The 20,732-nt window shown below is 38.6% G+C and overlaps 1 protein-coding gene across 5 annotated transcripts; it reads left to right on the forward strand.

Annotated features, from left to right (window-relative positions):
- The first annotated feature begins 3,228 nt into the window (after positions 1-3,228).
- Positions 3,229-20,686, forward strand: LOC100833179 (putative callose synthase 8). 5 transcript variants are annotated; one of them, XM_014901275.2, is made up of 41 exons: positions 3,240-3,544; positions 4,562-4,662; positions 4,904-4,974; positions 5,081-5,162; positions 5,238-5,345; positions 5,904-6,020; positions 6,115-6,207; positions 6,282-6,373; positions 6,495-6,621; positions 7,500-7,637; positions 7,724-7,800; positions 7,871-8,045; positions 8,508-8,633; positions 8,723-8,840; positions 8,988-9,313; positions 9,583-9,635; positions 9,716-9,776; positions 10,054-10,135; positions 10,257-10,306; positions 10,385-10,471; positions 10,549-10,683; positions 10,768-10,865; positions 10,946-11,030; positions 11,630-11,790; positions 11,907-12,030; positions 13,052-13,146; positions 13,227-13,374; positions 13,459-13,610; positions 14,889-14,995; positions 15,099-15,197; positions 15,290-15,358; positions 15,587-15,773; positions 15,860-15,971; positions 16,134-16,253; positions 16,331-16,446; positions 16,525-16,608; positions 16,818-16,930; positions 17,013-17,242; positions 18,967-19,809; positions 19,923-20,108; positions 20,192-20,686. In XM_014901275.2, the coding sequence occupies exons 1-41, from the start codon at positions 3,265-3,267 to the stop codon at positions 20,420-20,422; spliced, it is 5,859 nt and encodes a 1,952-aa protein (XP_014756761.1). In that variant the 5' UTR covers positions 3,240-3,264; the 3' UTR covers positions 20,423-20,686. The 5 variants fall into 5 exon arrangements, with proteins under 5 accessions (XP_014756763.1, XP_014756761.1, XP_014756762.1 ...); XM_014901276.2 differs by having other exon boundaries at positions 8,508-8,564; XM_010235795.3 differs by having other exon boundaries at positions 8,511-8,633.
- Positions 20,687-20,732: the final 46 nt, after the last annotated feature.

Here is a 20,732-nt window from a genome sequence, read left to right on the forward strand (position 1 = left end):
TTTGCGAGGAATCGCGAAACGAACAAGTGTAGCAGCGAGCACTGTTATGAGGCCTGGGTATTCCTGAGTATAGCTAAGGAATGAGGGGCATAGAAATAAAAAACCCTAGAACAAATACGTGTCCTCCGACCTCTGATTTGGGTGTGGCGCACTGCTGAGGTGGGGTTGGTGATTGCGTGCAGCCATGAATTGGAGATTTAGTAGCGTATGGTTTCAACTCTCCACAGCAGTGGAGAACTCCACTAATGAATGCTCATCTGGTTAGTGTTTTTGGCCGATTTTGCTCCTGATGTTGTCATTGGCGGAGTTACCCGGCTATTTAGCCTAGGATTACCACTTGCTATTGATATAATTATCCAACCTTTAAGTTGAAGTTACCAACATGATAGTTTATTTAGTAACCAAGGTGTTCATGATACAGTTATCACGAGGTCATCAGTTTAGTTATCCACCAAAGCACTGATGTAGATATAATTACATGATTGTTCAGCGATAAGATATAGCCTAGTAACTAGTTGTGAACAGTTTTGGAAACTCAAGTATTATGGGGCTGATAACTGCTAAGTTATTACAACAAAAGCCGTCGTCATGCAAGTAATTTACATGTACATGACTAATCATATAAGATATAGCCGAGTGACTAGTTGTGGACGGTCTGGTAACCCATGCGTTTTTGTGTAGGTAACTTCTGAGCTGTAGCAAAAGTCGTCGAAATGCATAGGTGTACATTGTTGTTCAGCGATAAGATATAGCCCGATAACTAGTAGTGAATGGTCTTGGTAACTCAATTATTATGGGGTTGGTAATTTCTTAGTTGCAACCAAAGTCGTCGTTATGCAAGTAATTTAGGTGTACATGACTGATCAGATAAGATATAACCCGGTAACTAGCTCTGAACGGCCTGGTAACCCATGTGTTTTTTGGGTCGGTAACTTCTGAGCTCCAGCAAAAGTCGTTGAAATGCATGTAATTTAGGTGTACATGGCTGTTCACATGAAATATACTAGCTCGGTAACTGTCTGCGAACGGCTAGGTAATCATGCTCAATTGGGCTGGTAACCGATATCCACCGAATAACTAGTTTTGAATAGGCTTGATAATTTATGTATTTATCATTGGTAACTGTCAAGTTTGAAAAAAAGTAGCCGAAATATATCCAAGTGGGATCTAGTTTTGAAGAGCGGATCGTAAATCGGATGTGCCGTTACAGAGTTAAAGTATTTTGAATTTTCGAAACATGAAGAATCTTCACTGACATCACCATTTTCGTCTTATTTGCATGCATGCAGTACATACCGTCCTTTTTGTTTGGTTCCACGGAGAAATATGCGGAAGGAAGAGACGTGCAGTACCTAACCAGTGGGATGACGGACTCACGCGCACTCACAAAACGGATCAGAGGAAGAATGACGGGAATCGTACGGTAGCTATGATAACTGCCATACGTTTGCCATATAGTCCGGTCCATCCATAATAAGTGTCCATAGTACACCTTATCATGGATCCGATGGAGTACAAAACTTTCATCTTACACTACTTTACATGTTTTCAAAGCTATAAAAACTTTACTACGGGAGTATTTTAGGTTTTGAATAGTCACGCTACTAGACTGTTGTACAAATATTAGTAGGAGAGAGAACAAGATCCGTCCACGAGGAGAGGAAACAGGTCCACCCAGAGGAGAGAGAACAAGAAGAAAGCATGGTAAAAACATTGGGAGCGTCTATTTCTCTGTCAACTTAGAAATAGTTATTTCTCAGTCAACGATCATAACCATCCGATTAAGATTTTCTCATCCTTTCTACTTGTATGATCTTGCACGAATCTCAGTGATTGGATCCAACAGTTGATAGCATTGACTTAGAAATAGTTATTTCTCAATCGTCTTAGAAATAGCAAAACTGGAAAACATTTGATTACAAGAATGTTTTGATTGGAGTGGAAATCCTTGTAGATTCCTTTGAAGTATAGTTGTTAAAAGTGAGATGGTGACAATATAGAAACTTGAACAAGCATAGAAAGAGGCCAGCCGGTGAACCATGCATGTAATAGTGTAATTAGTGTTTCAAATGAATATGGCATACCCCTACTTAGAGATTATTTTAACGAAGTTGTTTGTTTTATTGTACTAAAAGTTTGATTGCTAGGTCTAAATTTAATAGCTAGCATAATATATTGCCTTTATCCTATAGAATTATTACCTTGAAACAAATTAAAGTTTTCCATTGTTCATAAAATTAAAGGATCGGCTAATTTTTGCTTTATCTGACGGGTGACGGCTATGCATAGCTTTACCCAGGATTCACATTTTGGCTAATATGTTCAAGAAAAATCAGACAAGACAAGACACGTCACAAAGTAAACTAAATATCTTTTACCAACTTTTATATTTCAAATACTATAAGGCATCAAAGTATTGCCACTCTCCTAGTTTCATTAATAACATAATCATTGAGAATCATTCCAACTTAAGTGAATTATCACGATCTACAACAATGACAAGGCAGTGTTCAACCAAAGTCACTCGTGTTTAATTAACACCTCCTCCATTAACTAAGATTTTTCACACTATGTATATCCAGAGACTTTAGCATGCATGAGCCCCATCAGCCTGCATTATTTCCGGAAAGTAGATCGCCCTTTTTCTTGTGGGATGACAAAGTAGACCAGTTAGTCCAACACAGCATTGCTAAGCCAGCTAGCTGCTAGTGCCCCCTAAAGCACTCTACCCCCCTAGAGAGCGACGTTCAGTCACCATTGATCACACCACAAAGCGAAGACACATGTAAGTAATTCTTTTTTCTCACAAAAAGACTCCGACACCAAAGAGGCCAATCTCTCACCATCTCGCCACTAGACCATACCACAGCCCTACAACAGTAAACTTAAGCAAAGCAGCCGTTGCTTAGCTTAACCCCACCCACGAAACGTTCAAAAAGCCGCTTCCCTCTCTCCCCACCACCTTTTCCCGCACTTGCTTCTCGATCTCCCTCCTCTCTTCTCCCCCCCTCGCAAAAAAGCCTCACCACTCACAAACGCCAAATCAACCGAACCGGAGATCGAAAGCAGGCGAGAGGAGATCGCCAAAAAAGCGAAAGCCGCCACCTCCGCGCCGGCCCGGGGAAGAAAGTGCCAAAGCGGTAAAGCTTAGCGGCGAAGGAGAAGAGCGAAAGCGAAAGCGAAGGCGGGGGCGTAGATAAAAGCCGCCATGGTGGTGCTGGCGTTGATTGCTCGTCTCTTCCGCACGGACGTACGCCTCCCGCGATGGAGCTGGAGATCGTGGAGGTCGGGCCGTCGAGCCGGCCGCTGCGGTACGTGCCGGCGCCGGCGCCGCAGTGGCGGCCGCCTCCTCCGCCGCCGCCGCTTCCGCCCCCGCCAATGACGGCGTCTTCAAGCGCGGGCAATGCGGAGGCGGGCGCCAGCGGGGTGCCGGTGGCGCAGCAGTTCGACAGCGAGAAGCTCCCGCAGACACTGCTGGAGATACGGCCGTTCCTGCGCGTCGCCAACCAGATCGAAGCCGAGTCCCCGCGCGTGGCCTACCTTTGTAAGAGCCCTCACGATTGCGCTTTACTTCTTTTTCTATGCTTCTTCATCTTATGATGGTGGTGGGCTGGGGCTTTCTGGCGCCCGCAACATGTTCGTGGAAATGCCGGCAACCAGGGGAGCAACCTGGGTGAAAGATCCACATGTGGACGCCAACGTGTTTAATTACATGGTGCAATGCGTTTTGTTATCTTGGATTCTACTGGTGAGTTTCGGGGATACGAGACCAGCTTGAAGAGATTCGAGGTGGTTTTGGTGCTATTCGTTTCAGTTAAGGAATATTCTGTCTTGTTCGATATCCTCTGGTGTTGGAATTTGGTGGTTGGTGATCATGAGTTCTGTTGCTTAGCCATCTACTGCTGTCCACCTTGGCTATCGATGCTATTTTGGTTACAAGTGGTACTTTTGAGATTCCTCAAAGAAAAAGGGTCTGTTGGGCTTGACCGCTTGAGGCACATCTTCTTGAATATTCAGTCTTTCCTTCTCATGGAAAAGAGGAATATGACACACGATCAGATTTTAAGTGCTTATATTTCGAAGTCTGGATGGTCTGCCATAGAACCACTGGTCAGAGCTTCTATTTATTCTTGGTAACAGTCAGAGCTGTCATCGTCTAATCAGCTAATGTTTCTTCTGCAAAGTACAGTCCTCCCGAGTTGGTTATTGGAAGCCTTGAAAATAAAGGTTGTCTGATCAGCTGGCGAGTAAAAAAACCATAATTTGTGCTGCAGTAGAAATTTACATCAGTTAACATAACTAATTATTAGGTGGCGTAACTTGTGACACTGCATCACTGAAGAGCTCATTGGGTAGTCACTAGGAAAGAAAGGCCAAATACCTCAATTACCATCTTTCATTCGGTTGGAACCTGTCCTTTTTTTTCACGTCATGGAGTATTTTTCTTGGTCAATTAAGCAATCGGTTTCCAGTGGGGAGCAAATTATTATAATCATTTGATAGATCTAGGAAAGCAAAAGTGAGTATTTTCTACAAGCTATATTTTTTTGTGCTTTTACAGGTCGATTTCACGCGTTTGAAAAGGCTCATATGATGGATCCCCGTTCAACAGGGAGGGGTGTTCGGCAATTCAAAACTGCACTTCTTCAGAGGCTGGAGCAGGTGTGTACATGACAAAAATGATCTTAATTCTTATGGCATGAATGCATTTTTATTTAGTTTATATATCCTAAAGATTGAAGCATAATATTCATGCCATACATATATATCCCATCTTAGCAAACAGTTTTTGTTTCATGACATCAATGCACATTTTATTTTTTATTTCACTGGGATATATTCACATGGTCACTACCTTTCTTTGTTAATAATGCGCCTCATGTTGGACTTACTTTTCAAACAGGATGAGAAAAGCACATTGTCGAAGAGGAAAGAAAGAAACGATGCTCGAGAGATTAAATCATTCTATGAGAAGTAATATTTTTTCTAAGCAAACCTGCAATGCAGACTACTTTCTTAGGCAACACTGCTGAACTCCTGTCGTCAAAACCAAAATGTGATTCCTGTTCTGCTTCCATAGGAAAAAGCAAGCTAATTCACACGAACTCGTGCCTGTCCTGGGAGAAGTTCTGAAGGCTGTTCTCATCGGGACTGGTTTGGAGGTTGTGATATTTTTCACAAGTTGATATTTATTATGTATGATGTGCTATGTAGTTAACACTTTCATAAATTCGCAGAGCCTTATTGCTGGTGAAGATTTTGCAGACAAGTCAGGCCTTTTCCGATACAATATTATTCCTCTTCATCCTAGATCAAGTCAACAACCAATCATGCTTCTTCAAGAGGTTTGCATATTTTTTCAACTCAAAACCCCATGAAGTATCATCCAGGTATACTATTTGTCCAAGGGCAATTGAAGTGTCACTTTCTAGTAAGGTCATGTCTCATGGCATCTTCATGTTTGATGTAATACAAAACGCTCTGGATCCTTCTTGGTGCTAGGGTCTGTCCTGAGCTGTCCAGATGGTATTTGCCGAGAAAATAACCAATCCTCATCACTGGATAAATTTTCTATACAACCAAAGTATTAATGGGCTAGTGTTCTAAAGAATCTGTTTTCCCTTTTCTAAATATGGGCTTTATCTATACTCTCATAAGATTCGAGCTGGTGGCACTCCGTTCAGCCTCACCAAGACTACCTCTTAAGTTGCTAGAAAATTATCATAATTTCTGTCAATTGTATGTAGTAGGCATATGTTTCATGATCTTTAGTTGATTCAGTTGGTGTAGGTTTTGGGATATTTTTTATTTAGTGCCTGTATTATACATTTTTAAGCATTATCACTACTGTTAAATACACATATAGCTTGCATGAAGTTTGCTATGATATACTATTGTTGCAGATCAAAGTTGCAGTGTCTGCGGTGTTTAACGTTCGAAGTCTTCCATTAGCTAACGTCAATGATGAAAAAACTCATATGGATATTTTTAGATGGCTGCAAAGTTGGTTTGGGTTCCAGGTAGACTAGTGAATTATTAAAATCTTAAGTAATACTATGGTTTTTCTCTTGCATTTCAGCTCAGTAATTTGGCTTGCTTTTTTTGGTGGTGTAGAAAGGGAATGTTGCCAATCAAAGGGAGCATCTCATTCTTTTGCTTGCCAATATGCATGCTCGGTTGAATTCCAAGTCATCCTCTGCTCCAGTGGTACTCATACATGATTATTTTTTGCTTTGTCTATCTTTTGGTTACACTAGCATTTTCATATACTTGTTTTTTAGCTTGATGACAGAGTAGTAGATGAATTATTAGCGAAAACATTCGAGAATTATCTGACCTGGTGCAAATTTTTGAGGAGAAAAAGCAACATATGGTAAACATATACAATTTTTCATTTCTTTAGATTTGACTAGAGATAATTGAATATCAGATTGACTGAATTTTGAGGAAATATTTTCTTAGTTGTACTGTTTCTCTTTTTATTGCACCTTCAGGTTGCCCTCTGTGAAGCAGGAGATTCAACAGCATAAACTTCTGTACATAGCTCTTTATCTTCTTATATGGGGAGAAGCATCAAATTTACGACTTATGCCAGAATGCTTATGCTTCATCTTTCATAATGTATGTAAAATATTTGTCCTTCACATCTTTGAAGTCTTGAAATTGTTTTCATACAATAGATCCATCCTTTGTAGTTTCTATTGGCTGTATGAATTCTTGTTACTGGGTAATAAAAACTATCATGCAAATGGTTCTGTCTGAAGAATCTATTTATACATGATAACATGATATACTATTTTATGGCTAGTTCATAGACATTTTTCATTGACAAGGGATGACAATGGCATAACAATAAACTTTCTAGACTCAACATATGCCTAGCTAAATTATTTTTGGCACAGTGTTGTGTAAATTGCGTTGGTAAGGTTGAAAGCCAGATTCCTAGTGCCAGCGCCACCTTATAAGCAACTTTAGACACATGTAGGATATGTTGGCACATATGCACCTGCAATGGTTGTGTGCATCAGTCAATGCAGAAGCTGGGGGTTGTCCCCCTTTTCAAAGAAAAATATGGACTTGCAAATGTGCATCCATAAAGATGGTCATATGTGCACTATACAAGAAAGACAAACCGATGATCAACTATTTATATTGTATGGTGCACTATATGTTGACCCTTGAAGCACAAACATTTGTGAAGCATATGACATTCTAACTTATCTGAAAGAACATCCGATTGTATCAAATTCTACACTGTTTGTTTCCATAGAAAATGGCCTGAGTTACCTGCTTTAATTAGCAAGACACAGATTGTATCAAGTGTTTTGCATGCTTTTAATTAAACAAAACAAATTACTGTCACCAGTCGATGGAATATATTTGCTGAAGAGTAATTCCTGCTTATAAGTAGTATGTTGGAATTCTAATTTTTTTGCAAAATACTTTGACCCACAATTGATCCGACTTTTGCAAATAAAGATAACCACTTGTTGTTTCAGATGTCATACGAGCTATATGGAGTTCTCTCAGGAGCTGTAAGCTTAATTACTGGAGAAAAAGTCAGACCTGCATATGGAGGAGAAGGCGAATCATTTCTTAACAAAGTAGTGACACCAATATATGCTGAGATATCTGCGGTCTGACACCACTGCCTTTTAACCCTTCGTTTTAACACAGCTTTGGAAGTCTTAATATGATATCATTTTATTTTTTTGTAATGAAGGAAGCTCTAAAGAACAAGAACGGAGTATCTGATCATTCAACATGGAGAAACTATGATGACCTCAACGAATTCTTCTGGTTAGATACCATTTTTGTTGGCGTATAGTCTTTGATACTAAAGTGTTGTACTAAATATGTTACAATGTAGGTCTGCTGACTGCTTCAAGCTTGGCTGGCCCATGCGCCTCAACAATGACTTCTTTTTTACATCAACTAAAAACAAAAATTCTCATCAAAGTGAGGTACAAAATCCCACAATGCCTCATGGATCCTCGTCAGCACAAAATATTGTTAATTCAGAAGCACCTGACCAAACACAACAGGTACTAAATATATGAACAATGACCATCTCACAACGTATTGCAATATTTGAATTATATATCTAGGAAAGCAGGAAGCTATCTTACATTTTATTCAAGTGAAACAGCTTTATATTCGTATTCACCAATATTGAGGATGTAAGCCTAAATAGCAAAATATTCACTGCTTAGAGTTTGCTCTAAATTTTTCATTCAGGAATGAAAGGTCTACTTTATGTTTTTGTTTTATGTGGTGATGTTGTAGTAAGCAAAGCTACCATGTAACTTAAAAGACTCAAATATATAGTAGAAGATGCATTGCTTGACTTATTATATAATACACAACTGATCTAGCTGCACATTTTCAATATCCATGCTCCCTAAACTTGTGTTTCATAATTAACTTGACATGTTTTTAGTTCTCATAGTGCAACCTAACGCTTTCATGTGCATTCACAAGTTTCGATTTTCTACTATTGCATGTAGCAGACTACAAATGACACATCTCAGCAGAGGTGGTTGGGGAAGACCAATTTTGTTGAGGTCCGTTCCTTTTGGCATCTCTTCAGAAGCTTTGATAGGATGTGGACAGTCCTTGTGCTTGGGCTTCAGGTTTTGTTCTTGCATCAATGGTTGGGGAGCGATCCATTTAGATATAGTTTCATCAATGCCAGATCTTTTGACACATGTTCTGTTTCCAGATTCTGATAATAATGGCATGGCATGGATTTGAAAGCCCTCTTCAGTTACTTGATCCAAATTTCTTTGAGGATGTCCTGAGTATTTTCATAACCAATGCAGTACTTCGAGTTATTCAAGGTTAATTTGGAATTTGCTTGCACATATACATATCATGAATTGCTGTGTTTTGATGAACTAGTACTAACACAGTGACATACCTATATTTTCCTTTCTTTGTATTGTTCTATCTTCATTCTTCAGTGACATGTTCAATCTTTTTTGCAGTAATCCTTGATATTGCTTTCTCATGGAGAACCAAGGGAACAATGAGATTTAGCCAGAAATTAAGATTTTCCATAAAACTTTTTCTTGCTGTTACATGGGCGATCATTCTTCCCATATTTTATTCCAGTTCTCAGAATTATGCTTGTTCTCATAGACGTCCTAAAAACTTTCTGGGAATGTTCTGCCTGTCAAATTATATGGTGGTTGTGGCATTCTACCTTGCAAGCAATGTGATTGGGATGGCATTATTTTTTGTCCCAGCTGTAAGTAGCTATATAGAGACATCTACTTGGAGAATTTGCCATGTATTGTCTTGGTGGTGCCAGGTATTTTCTTTTACTTTCATCAAAAGCAGAATTTGTTTGTTTAGTATTTTAGTTAATATGAGAGAATATCGTTTCTCATGAAATTAACTCAGTGGAATACATTGTCATGCCGTCTTATTTGAATCTAGTTAAATCTCCAAAAGAATTTTTACCCTTTTATAGAGCTATTAGGAAGCACATGGTACTGCACCACATGACTTGCATATATGCATGGCATTACACATTTACACCCTGATGTTGCACTGATAAATTGACAATGATATGTGCAGCCCCAATCATATGTTGGAAGAGGAATGCATGAAGGCCAAGTACCTTTACTAAAGTAACATATGTGTGTTGTTATATTTACACTTTGTTTTATCCATTTGATATGAGCTAAATATTTTTTCTGCGCCACCACAGGTATACATCATTTTGGACGCTTCTTCTGTCAAGTAAATTCTTATTCAGCTACTACTTTGAGGCAATATACATATCTCTCCCCCTCTCTCAATATATAGCATACATAACACGAATATAATTTCTATGCGCCTTTTGCTGTATTATGCAATGCACTTCAACTTAAGATTTATTTTGATCCTAGCTCCTCTGATGCATATAATGGTGTTATGTTAATGATAGAACATAGTAACATCAGTACAAGTTGTATTTGTTATTCTTTTGTTTTGTAGTATTTTTATCTTTGCATTTGTTCTGTATCACCCAACTCTACATTGTTTCTCTGAATATAACATGAGCAGATTAAGCCTCTTGTGGAACCTACAAAAGAAATCATGAAGGTCAATGTGAATAAATATGAGTGGCATGAATTCTTTCCACAAGGTCTTCCATCTGCCACTTGCTTAGTCAAAATTTTCCTCTTTTCCTACTCAATAGGGTATTGCATTAATAATTTACATGAACCCTAAGTAATGATTCTATCTACCGTTTTGTTTTGCACCAGTCAAGAGCAACGCTGGTGCAATTCTTGCAGTATGGGCCCCTATAATTCTCGTAAGGACTCTTACGAACTTCAGTATTTAATTTCACATATGGCTCTTAAACTACTTTATTTCGTTGTATTTTCAACAGGTCTATTTCATGGACACACAAATTTGGTATTCCGTATTCTGTACCATATTCGGTGGTATGTGCGGTATTGTTCATCATCTTGGTGAGGTGAGATGAAGTGCCATTAAAATTGCAATGTGTATTTCAGATGTTTATAGATACTTATTTCTGATTTTCAATGCTAGATTCGCACAATGGGAATGGTTAGAAGTCGATTCTGTACCTTACCAGAAGTGTTCAATGCTTGCCTTGTTCCTCGCTCAATGCCGAAAGAGAAAAAAGGAATATTGCCTAGTTTCTTGGAAAAGAAAATATTTAAGGTGGAATCCGTTTATGTCCTCTTTACCTCGAAGGATCTTTCTTGCCTTCCTTCTTGTTATTTCTCAGATCATATTCTTTTGCAGAATTTAGGTAAATCTGAAAGACATGACCCAACAAAGTTTGCTCTTGTTTGGAACCAGATAATAAATAGCTTCCGCTCAGAGGATTTAATAAGCAATAGGTACATTTTAATGATTGCAGTGCGACATAAGTTTCATCAGGAGCACTTCTGTTCTCTTTCAAATTGCATTTGTTTTGCAGAGAGATGGATTTGATGACAATGCCGATGTCACTGGAGTATAGTTCTCGTTCTATTCGCTGGCCCTTGTTTTTACTTGCCAAAAAGGTAAGTTGAAATATTATTGATACATGGCAGCCCTTGGCCTGGCTGCAATAACACTCTGCTCTTTTAAGACACCACATAATAAGTTCACGGAGGCAATTTATTTTTGAGAAATTGAGAGAATCTACGGTGTTTCTGACATTTGGCAGTGAGTGAATCTATCACTCGAAATATAAATATATAATATAATTTGGGAATATAAAGCACAATACCTGCCAATACTGGATTGTTTTTACCATGTATAACATTTTTCTCTTAACCGTTGAAACACTAGCACTGTTAGTCAAAACACTAGCGATGGATGGGCAATAATTTGGGAATATAAAGCACAATACCTGCCCGGGTTCAAGCCGGTTGAGCGGGGTCTGGTGGTGGCCGACACCACTACTCACCAACTAAGCATCAGTTGGTTCCCATCCTCTATATGCTTAGAGGCATGCTTGAATAATTCCTTTTTTTTTGCGGGGGATGCTTGAATGATTCCTTGTATTGTACTATTTTCATCCCTCATGTAAAAGTTATTCAAAGTCTTTGATGATATGGTTATTAAATCTGTCAACAAAGTTTTATATGTTCTTATGCTTGTCTTCCTTCCATGACAGTTTTCAAAAGCAGTTGATATGGCAGCAAATTTTACTGGAAATAGTACACAACTATTCTGGAGAATTAAGAAGGATGATTACATGTTTTGTGCAATCAACGATTTCTATGAATTGACAAAAAGTATTTTCAGATTTCTCATTATTGGTGATGTAGAGAAAAGGTAATCATTTTACTTCAACATTACCATTATTACTACATCTGGTCTCATGGTTTGTAAAGATTTGGCAGTACATGCTCCCGTGAATATTATCATGATGTTCTACAGATTCTATTCAGGGTGATAGCTGCCACATTTGCTGAAATTGAAAAGAGTATTCAGAACTCAAGTTTATTGGTCGATTTTAGGATGGATCATTTGCCTTTACTGGTTGACAAAATTGAGCGGTTAGCTGAGCTTCTGGTAATCACTTCATTAGTATTATTGTCACTCTTTCCTTTTTTTACGGTCTACTACACTGGTGAAAGTTTTGTATTCCTAGTATTTTTGTAACCTATACCAACATCAAATCCTTATATCTTTATTTCAGTGATCTGTAATTAGAGGATTATTTTATTGTGCCTTTTGCCATACTGGTCATCTGTTTTTTTCTCTCGAGAAAACACAAGCAGCATGCCTTATTGTATTGGTAGAAAGGAGAAGTTATGTACACGCGTGAAAGCAGGCAAAACAACAAATAACATGAAAAGATACTAGGTGATGGCCGAGAGGTGGTAGAGCCTTTTTATTCCTTAGCCTCGTCCTTGATGCTGTCCAGGAGACAGGTCATGGACCGTGTCTCCCCGTGGAAAACACATGCATTCCGCTGATTCTAAACCCACAATGCTGAGAGCACTACGATGGAGTTGGTAGCCGCACGTAGGGGTTCCGAGGAGGTAGGCACGGCACTCTTCCACCAGTCAATGAATTGTTTGCTGACTTCAGGAACACTGGTCATCCATCAACAATGACTTCCTGGAATTACTAAACCCACAAAAGGTTACAAGGGTAATGACAGAGGTGGCTCGAATTACAGAAGTAGTTAGCAGTAATACCAATGGGTGTGAAGGAGGATGAGTTACTTCCTGGAATTCAGGAAATTGATTGCTAGACTTGTTTCTGTGTCTAGTCCATTAGGGACCCATGAGATGGTGCACCATTGAGCAGCAGCAACCTAGGATCGGCTGAGATTACTTACTAGCATACATAACAGTTTGTATCATAGAGAATAACAAGGTATTACAGTGACATGTTACATGGTGATAGATCAAAAAGATAAATAAGTAAATAGCAGTTTTATTTTAATTTTCAGAAGGTGTGAGGGGATACTAGTAGAGTAGTAACGAATTGCAGTGTGTTTCGTTTATGGGGAGTGGATATGACCTTTTCTTCTATTTTGAAGTCTGTTATGTTAGCGTATAATTTTCTGCTAATGATTACCCAGTATACGAACAAACAAGGCCTTGGGTATGAGGTGACAATTTTACTCCAAGATATCATTGATACCCTGATCCAAGATATGCTTGTGGATGCTCAAAGGTAAGAATGTTATTGATCATTCTGTGCTTTTGTATTCTTTGTTTCCTGGTTACCAGCATAATGATCTCCTCTTTCACCAGTGTATTGGATCAGATTAATTCTTCTGAGACACTGATCTCCGATGATGATGGAACATTTGATTACTACAAACCAGAGCTCTTTGCGTCAATCAGCTCAATATCAAAAATCCGTTTTCCATTTCCTGATACTGGTCCACTGAAGGAGCAGGTCTGACATAACCTTTCATTCGCTATGACAGAGTTGGGGAATGGTAGTAACTCTCTGAATGATGAGCTTCTTTGATATATTCAGGTTAAACGTCTGTACCTACTGCTTAACACAAAAGAAAAGGTTGCCGAAGTACCATCAAATTCAGAGGCTCGGCGACGCATTTCATTTTTTGCCACCTCTCTTTTCATGGATATGCCGGCTGCTCCCAAAGTCCGCAGTATGTTGTCATTTAGGTAATACCTGGCTTTTCAAATTGAAAGGACAGTCCACTTCTAAACCTTGAACCATTGCAGAAGTTCACTTTTCAACCTTCACCTCGAAACCGGTTGTTTTTAACCTTGAACTGTTGAATCCATGTACATGAACCCCTCGGCCCTATCCCAAGCAATTTTGAGTTGACTCGAACGACAGGTGGTATCACTTGTACACGTTAATATCTTGCTATTTTAAGTAAAGCAATAAAAAAATCGAGAAAATCTGGAAAGAAACCTGAAACTTTTTAGAAAGTTCAGAAATATTCCAAAAGAGAATCATAGAATTGTTGAAAACATATTGGTAATACACAAACATATGTGGGGATTTACCCTATTTGCGGGTTACCAAATGTTAACCCATTTTTTTCTGGATTTTCTTGTTCGACCTCTAGTAAGTTTCAGATTTTCACCAATTTTCTCAATTTTCTATTATTTTTACTTAAGCTGCTGACATTTCAAGGTGCTGGTGTGTATAAGTGATTCCACATGTCCTCCAAGTCAACCAAAACCACTTCAGATATGGCCGGAGGGGGTAAAGTTATCAATGCACACGGACGAAATTTTTGTTCTTGAAAACGCAAGAAACATATAGACACATGCAACCCTCCTGCATTCTCTGAAAAAAGAAGTACTGATCTCGAACTCTCTCGTGATACAACCATGTAGTTGATCCACAATGTATACCTGAACTGCCTTTATCAATTGTAGTAGTAGATACCTGATTTTATAATACTGACATAACAAATAGAACCGAAATCCACCAGATAAGTACTTCAGTACGGCATTCAAGTGGAACCAAAATCCACCGGATATTTTAAGCTCTGAACGTTTTGGCCTTTATGTGTTTCAAGCAAGTACCACCAATACGATCATGACCAGTTATCATTAATATTCCCTCCGTTTCTAATTAATTGGCGCCGGCTGTTTTGCAAAGAAACCCCTGTATTCCGAAATAAACCTGCAGTCCATGTTCTATCGGAACTTTTGCAAAAAAAAACCTGTTGTTTTTTGAAATCAACGCGCAGTCCACGTTTAATTGAAGATGTGGGCTGCAGGTTTATTTTGGAAATTTACAGGGGTTTCTTTGCAAAACAGCCGGCGCCAATTAATTAGGAACGGAGGGAGTAGTTTCTTTCAATATAAGCAAGTCGTGTTGTCAATTGTAATTGCTCTTTGTTATGAAAATTCATGTCTACATCAATAATAGAAGAAAGCAAATATAGTGAGCATATGTTGATGTCACGATACTTTGTCCAGCATAGTAACTCCCTACTTCATGGAGGAAGTAAAGTTTTCGGAGGACGAGCTTCATTCAAATCAAGACGATGCATCCATCCTTTCCTACATGCAAAAGATATATCCAGGTCAATTATGTTCCGTACTTTCATTTCCGCCTACTTTCTAATATTCCTACTCCCTGCATTGATTTCATTTTGTTACCAAGACTCCTTGTTCTCATTATTTTAGATGAATGGGCACATTTTTTGGAACGGCTTGGTTCAAAGGTAACAATTGAAGAAATCAGATACTGGGCTTCTTTCCGTGGTCAAACACTAAGTCGAACTGGTAATCTGGATTATTGTTGTCATTTCTTGTAAACTTATCTTTGGAGTCCCTGGCTACAAACTTTCTGACTCTTTCCATTATGTACTATCTAGTACGGGGCATGATGTATTACAGAAAGGCATTGAGACTACAAGCTTTCTTAGACAGGACAACTGACCAAGGTGCGCATAGAAACTTTACTACCTTTCTGAATCTTTCCAACCTGTCCTCATCATTAAATTTGAAGTAGTTTTTTTTTCTTCTGAAATGGGTAGAGTTGTGAACCAGTTAGCATCTGAAGTTTGATCAGATTGTTATCAGATAACTGTTCTGATGCTTTTGTAGCTCTCATCTTCATATTTCTACCGAAACCGGTTTGTTTCCAAGAATTCACTTAAAAAACTGTGCAGAATTATACAAAGGACCTGTGGTGCCTGAAAGAGGACAAAGTAAGAGAAACATCCACCAGTCATTATCATCTGAACTAGATGCGCTTGCGGATATGAAATTTTCATATGTCATCTCATGCCAAAAGTTTGGGGAACATAAATCTAATGGTGATCCCCATGCTCAAGACATTATTGAGCTGATGTCAAGGTATGTTTTCGAAAGTATAAACCTGCAGAGTAATTATTATCTCTAGAACTGTGCTGATATTTTCACTTCTTATGTGCCCACCAAAGGTATCCAGCTCTTCGTGTTGCCTACATTGAAGAGAAGGAAATTATAGTACAAAATAGGCCTCACAAGGTTTATTCTTCAGTTTTAATAAAAGCAGAAAATAATTTAGACCAGGTAATTATCTTAACTTAAGACTAAGAAATGCAGACAATATGGTACCCTTTTCTATTTTGTCAGTTCAAGTGCATAACCATTAATATCCTTTATTGTAAAAACTTATGATTTTTCCATCGAGTTCCTCAAATGCTTGTGCTTGCATATTGATTGCTTTCATAGGAGATTTACCGTATAAAGCTGCCTGGCCCACCCATCATTGGAGAAGGGAAGCCTGAAAATCAAAACCATGCAATTATATTCACCCGTGGAGAAGCTCTACAAACAATTGACATGAATCAAGTAATGAACTGGACCTTTTTGTAAAGTTTTGGTTCTCTATAAAAAACTTTATTTTCACTTACATACGGTTGTATCAGGACAACTATCTGGAAGAAGCTTACAAAATGAGAAATGTCCTTCAAGAGTTTGTTAGGCATCCTAGGGACCAAGCTCCAACCATCCTTGGGCTTCGAGAACATATCTTCACAGGAAGGTCTGTAATTGTTTTTCAACACATGTCTTTCAAACTTACAATGTTCGTTTGGATGATATGATATTATTGTTTGTGCAGTGTTTCATCGCTTGCTGGATTCATGTCATATCAAGAGACAAGCTTTGTTACAATTGGACAGAGGTTCCTTGCAGACCCCCTTAGGTAAAAACATGCTTCTTTAATTGATTTTCTAGTGTTAGCAATGATGGCATGAACAAATTCCTTATGTTGTAAGTTTTTAATCTGTGGTAAAATTTATGTTTTCATGTTAGATATATGTATGTTTTTATGAAGGATTTATAGTATGTGTATATAAAAATCCGTTCTATGAAGTTCATCTGTTATCTAAATTGTCATTTCGATGGTTTCAGGGTACGGTTTCACTATGGTCATCCAGACATTTTTGATCGGATGTTTCATTTAACCAGAGGTGGTGTAAGCAAAGCATCTAAAACTATAAACTTAAGTGAGGACGTCTTTGCTGGTAAGTTAATTTTCTCCTTCTATTGAAACTAAATGGTCTTGCTAATTTTGAAGGAGCTGCATCTTCAATATTAACTTTACAGGGTATAATTCCATATTGCGACGCGGACATATAACTTATAACGAGTACATTCAAGTTGGCAAAGGGCGTGATGTTGGTCTTAATCAGATATCTAAATTTGAAGCTAAAGTTGCAAACGGCAATAGTGAACAAACACTTAGCCGAGATATCTACCGGCTGGGGAGGCGATTTGATTTTTTTAGGATGCTTTCAATGTATTTCACAACAGTGGGGTTTTACTTCAACAGCCTAGTATGCTCTCCCTTCCTCCTTCCCTCCCAAGCTCCCTCCCCCTCCTGCTCAACTGCATGTGCATGGTAGAAATCATAGAGAGGAATAACCAAAATGTAAAAATAAAAATACTACTCCACCTTTTAGAATTTGTTCAGCTGCCACAAGTAAAGGTCCATGAGCATAATATTTTCATAATGATTAATAACCAAAATTTAAAAAGAAATGCCAACTTTTAGAATTTGTTTCAGCTCGCACTTAACACTATCATTTAGCTGGCAGCCCTAGATTCAAATATTGCATGTAAAAATATGTATCTAATTGTAGTTCTTGGATTCCAGTGTAATCAATGGTTCTCTTAAAACCTGCTAGCTCGATGGACTCTTTGGCAGTTGAAGTGACCTGCATCTAAGAATCATCTAGTCATTACTGGCTGGACCAAGCTTCGGTTTCTTCTTCTGCCAGAGACATGTAGATATAGTATATTTTATTAACTAAGGTTGGTTGTCCTCGTTGCACCACTATGGCTGGAGCAATGCTCTCCTGCATCACTGTGGCTGGGGCTGGAGTGGTGGAGACCTGCACCATGAGGAGAGCATTGCTCCAGCCCCAGCCACAGTGGTGAAAGTCAGAAGTTTCACCAGTTAGGAAGCTCTAGAATCTCATTTTTTGGTGGGAAGGGAGGTTAGGAAATAGAGTTGTCGTTAACAATCTTATGTAGGCACCACCAAAATATGGTGAGGTGTCACGCTTCATTTAGCAAATTTAGCAATCTCTGTAAAATCTTTGGATAGTCCAATACCACCTTAGAACCTAAAAAATGTTTAGTTTGAGGAATGGAATAGGTTCGTCATTACCATGACATTCCATATGGCCACAATGCCAACACGAGATGAGGAATCTGTTCATGCCATAAAAATCAGTGGAGAACCCACTGATGGAAACCTGAACTAGTCGCTTTCTACAAAGGTTTTTTCTTTCTTAAAAAAATTAGGCTTAGTTTGTCGTTTCCGAACTATGCTGCGCTGAAATTATTTATAATCTACTGTGGAAAAATATGCACGAAAAGCAGGAAAAAATTGGTTAGCCAACAATAAAACAAGCAAAAGCCCGTGCGGCAAACGGGGTTATGCCCCAAAAATCAGTGGAGTCTCTTGATGTATACGGGGAAAAAAAAATCTGTAATGGATGCAAAGTAGGTGGTTGAAACCTGAACTAGTCGCTTTCTACAAAGGTTTTTCATTTTTGAGAAAAAATAGGCTTAGTTTCTGGTGACTGAACTATGCTGCGCTGAAATTATTTTATAATCTGCTGCGGAAAAATATGCACGAAAAGAAGGAAAAAATTGGTTAGGCAAACATTAAAACGAGCAAAAGCCCGTGGGGCAAACGGGGTTATGAGAATCCACCGCAATACGAGATGCGGAGTTATTAGAGTTTGACTTTGAATAATGACAGTAGTACCTTTTACGCGTTCCATGTCTAAAGATCATGAAAATCCATATCCACTCAATAAAGTTTTGAAGGTTAAGAATATGACTAGTTGACTATTATATCCTTTTGTTTATGATCATGATTCAAGGGGTACAGCAGAAAACAATCATTTGTCTCCGCTTTGTTTATGTCTTCTCTGTATACACTCATTTTTATGTGATCCCTTGCATCCGATATTTTGTGTCAATATAATCCTTAAATTTATCACCAACAGCGAGTCTTACTGTTTCAATGGGTTCATATGTTGTGCAGATATCAGTTGTAGGAATTTACGTTTTCCTATATGGACAACTGTACTTGTTTCTTAGTGGACTACAGAATGCTCTGTTGATTAAAGCTCAGGCTCAGAATATGAAGTCCTTAGAAACTGCACTTGCATCTCAATCTTTTCTCCAGCTGGGACTGCTTACAGGATTACCTATGGTGATGGAGTTAGGATTGGAGAAAGGTTTCCGAGCAGCTTTCAGTGATTTCATTCTCATGCAACTACAGGTTGCTTCAGTTTTTTTCACTTTCTCTCTTGGAACAAAAGCACACTATTATGGACGTACTATTCTTCATGGTGGTGCTAAATATCGACCAACAGGGCGTAAATTTGTAGCTTTCCACGCAAGCTTTACAGAGAACTATCAGTTGTACTCCCGGAGTCACTTTGTCAAAGCATTTGAGTTGGTATTTCTTTTGATAATCTATCATATCTTTAGAACATCCTATGGGAAGGTTCATGTGATGGTCACATATTCGACATGGTTTATGGCAATGACTTGGCTGTCCGCTCCTTTTCTTTTCAATCCTGCTGGTTTTGCTTGGCATAAGATTGTTGACGACTGGGCAGACTGGAATAGATGGATGATGAACCAAGGGGGAATAGGAGTGCAACCGGAGAAGAGCTGGGAATCGTGGTGGAATGCTGAGAATGCACATCTCCGTCACTCGGTGCTGAGTTCTAGGATTCTTGAAGTATTGCTCTGTTTACGCTTCTTTATTTATCAGTATGGACTTGTCTACCATCTCAAGATATCTCATGACAACAAAAATTTCCTTGTCTATTTGCTTTCGTGGGTTGTAATAATTGCCATTGTTGGGTTGGTCAAGGTACATGTTACATCTCCAAAATTTTATGTCCTTGTTTCACGGAACTATGCTGCTTAATTGTTATACTAATTTATTTTTGAAAATTCTTATGTTTGTGTGAAATTTTACTGCAGCTTGTTAATTGGGCTAGTCGTGGGTTGAGCTCAAAGCACCAACTCATCTTCAGGCTCATAAAATTGTTGATATTCCTGGCAGTGGTGATTTCCTTTATCCTTCTCTCTTGCCTCTGCAAACTATCCATCATGGATTTGATCATCTGTTGCCTTGCATTCATCCCAACTGGTTGGGGCCTCCTCCTTGTAAGTATCAACAATGCACTCTACCAATTATGCAATGTTGTATTATTTTCCTTGATTTGCCCTAATTCTGCTTTTACCGACAGATTGTTCAGGTTCTGAGACCAAAGATAGAATACTATGCGATATGGGAGCCTATTCAGGTCATTGCTCATGCTTATGACTACGGAATGGGTTCTCTGCTCTTTTTCCCAATTGCTGTACTAGCATGGATGCCTGTGATCTCAGCCATCCAAACTCGAGTTCTTTTCAACAGGGCATTTTCGCGGCAACTGCAGATACAACCTTTTATTATTGCCAAAACTAAACGGAGGTAGTAGATGGTTTCATTCTTGCCTATGCGAATTGGAGATGTGAATATGGTCCATTGGTTGGTCAGAATGACGATGAACCTCTCTATTCTGGTGTATATATATATTATGCGGTATCATAGTTTGCTCCATTATTCTTTGGTTCATGTCTTTGACAAATCTAACAGCTCAGCTTTGATGTAGATATCGATGTATCTTCATCATATATATAGTATCAATTCATGTCCGAAAGTGTTCATTTTCTTAAGGAAAAATGGAACTGTTTTTTGACAGGTCATGTTATGATGAGTATATATCAGAGTAACACGGGGCTCTG

The sequence above is a fragment of the Brachypodium distachyon genome, chromosome 3, assembly GCF_000005505.3.
Source record: "Brachypodium distachyon strain Bd21 chromosome 3, Brachypodium_distachyon_v3.0, whole genome shotgun sequence".
NCBI classification, from domain to species: Eukaryota; Viridiplantae; Streptophyta; class Magnoliopsida; order Poales; family Poaceae; genus Brachypodium; species Brachypodium distachyon.

Excerpts from the sequence above, each read along its gene's own strand:
- LOC100833179 (XM_014901275.2), top strand. The coding sequence starts at position 3,265 with ATGGAGCTGGAGATCGTGGAGGTCGGGCCGTCGAGCCGGCCGCTGCGG. Across the intron at positions 8,634-8,722 it reads TCCTTGTGCTTGGGCTTCAG|ATTCTGATAATAATGGCATG; the intron begins GTTTTGTTCTTG and ends TTCTGTTTCCAG. Across the intron at positions 14,996-15,098 it reads CATGCAAAAGATATATCCAG|ATGAATGGGCACATTTTTTG; the intron begins GTCAATTATGTT and ends TCATTATTTTAG.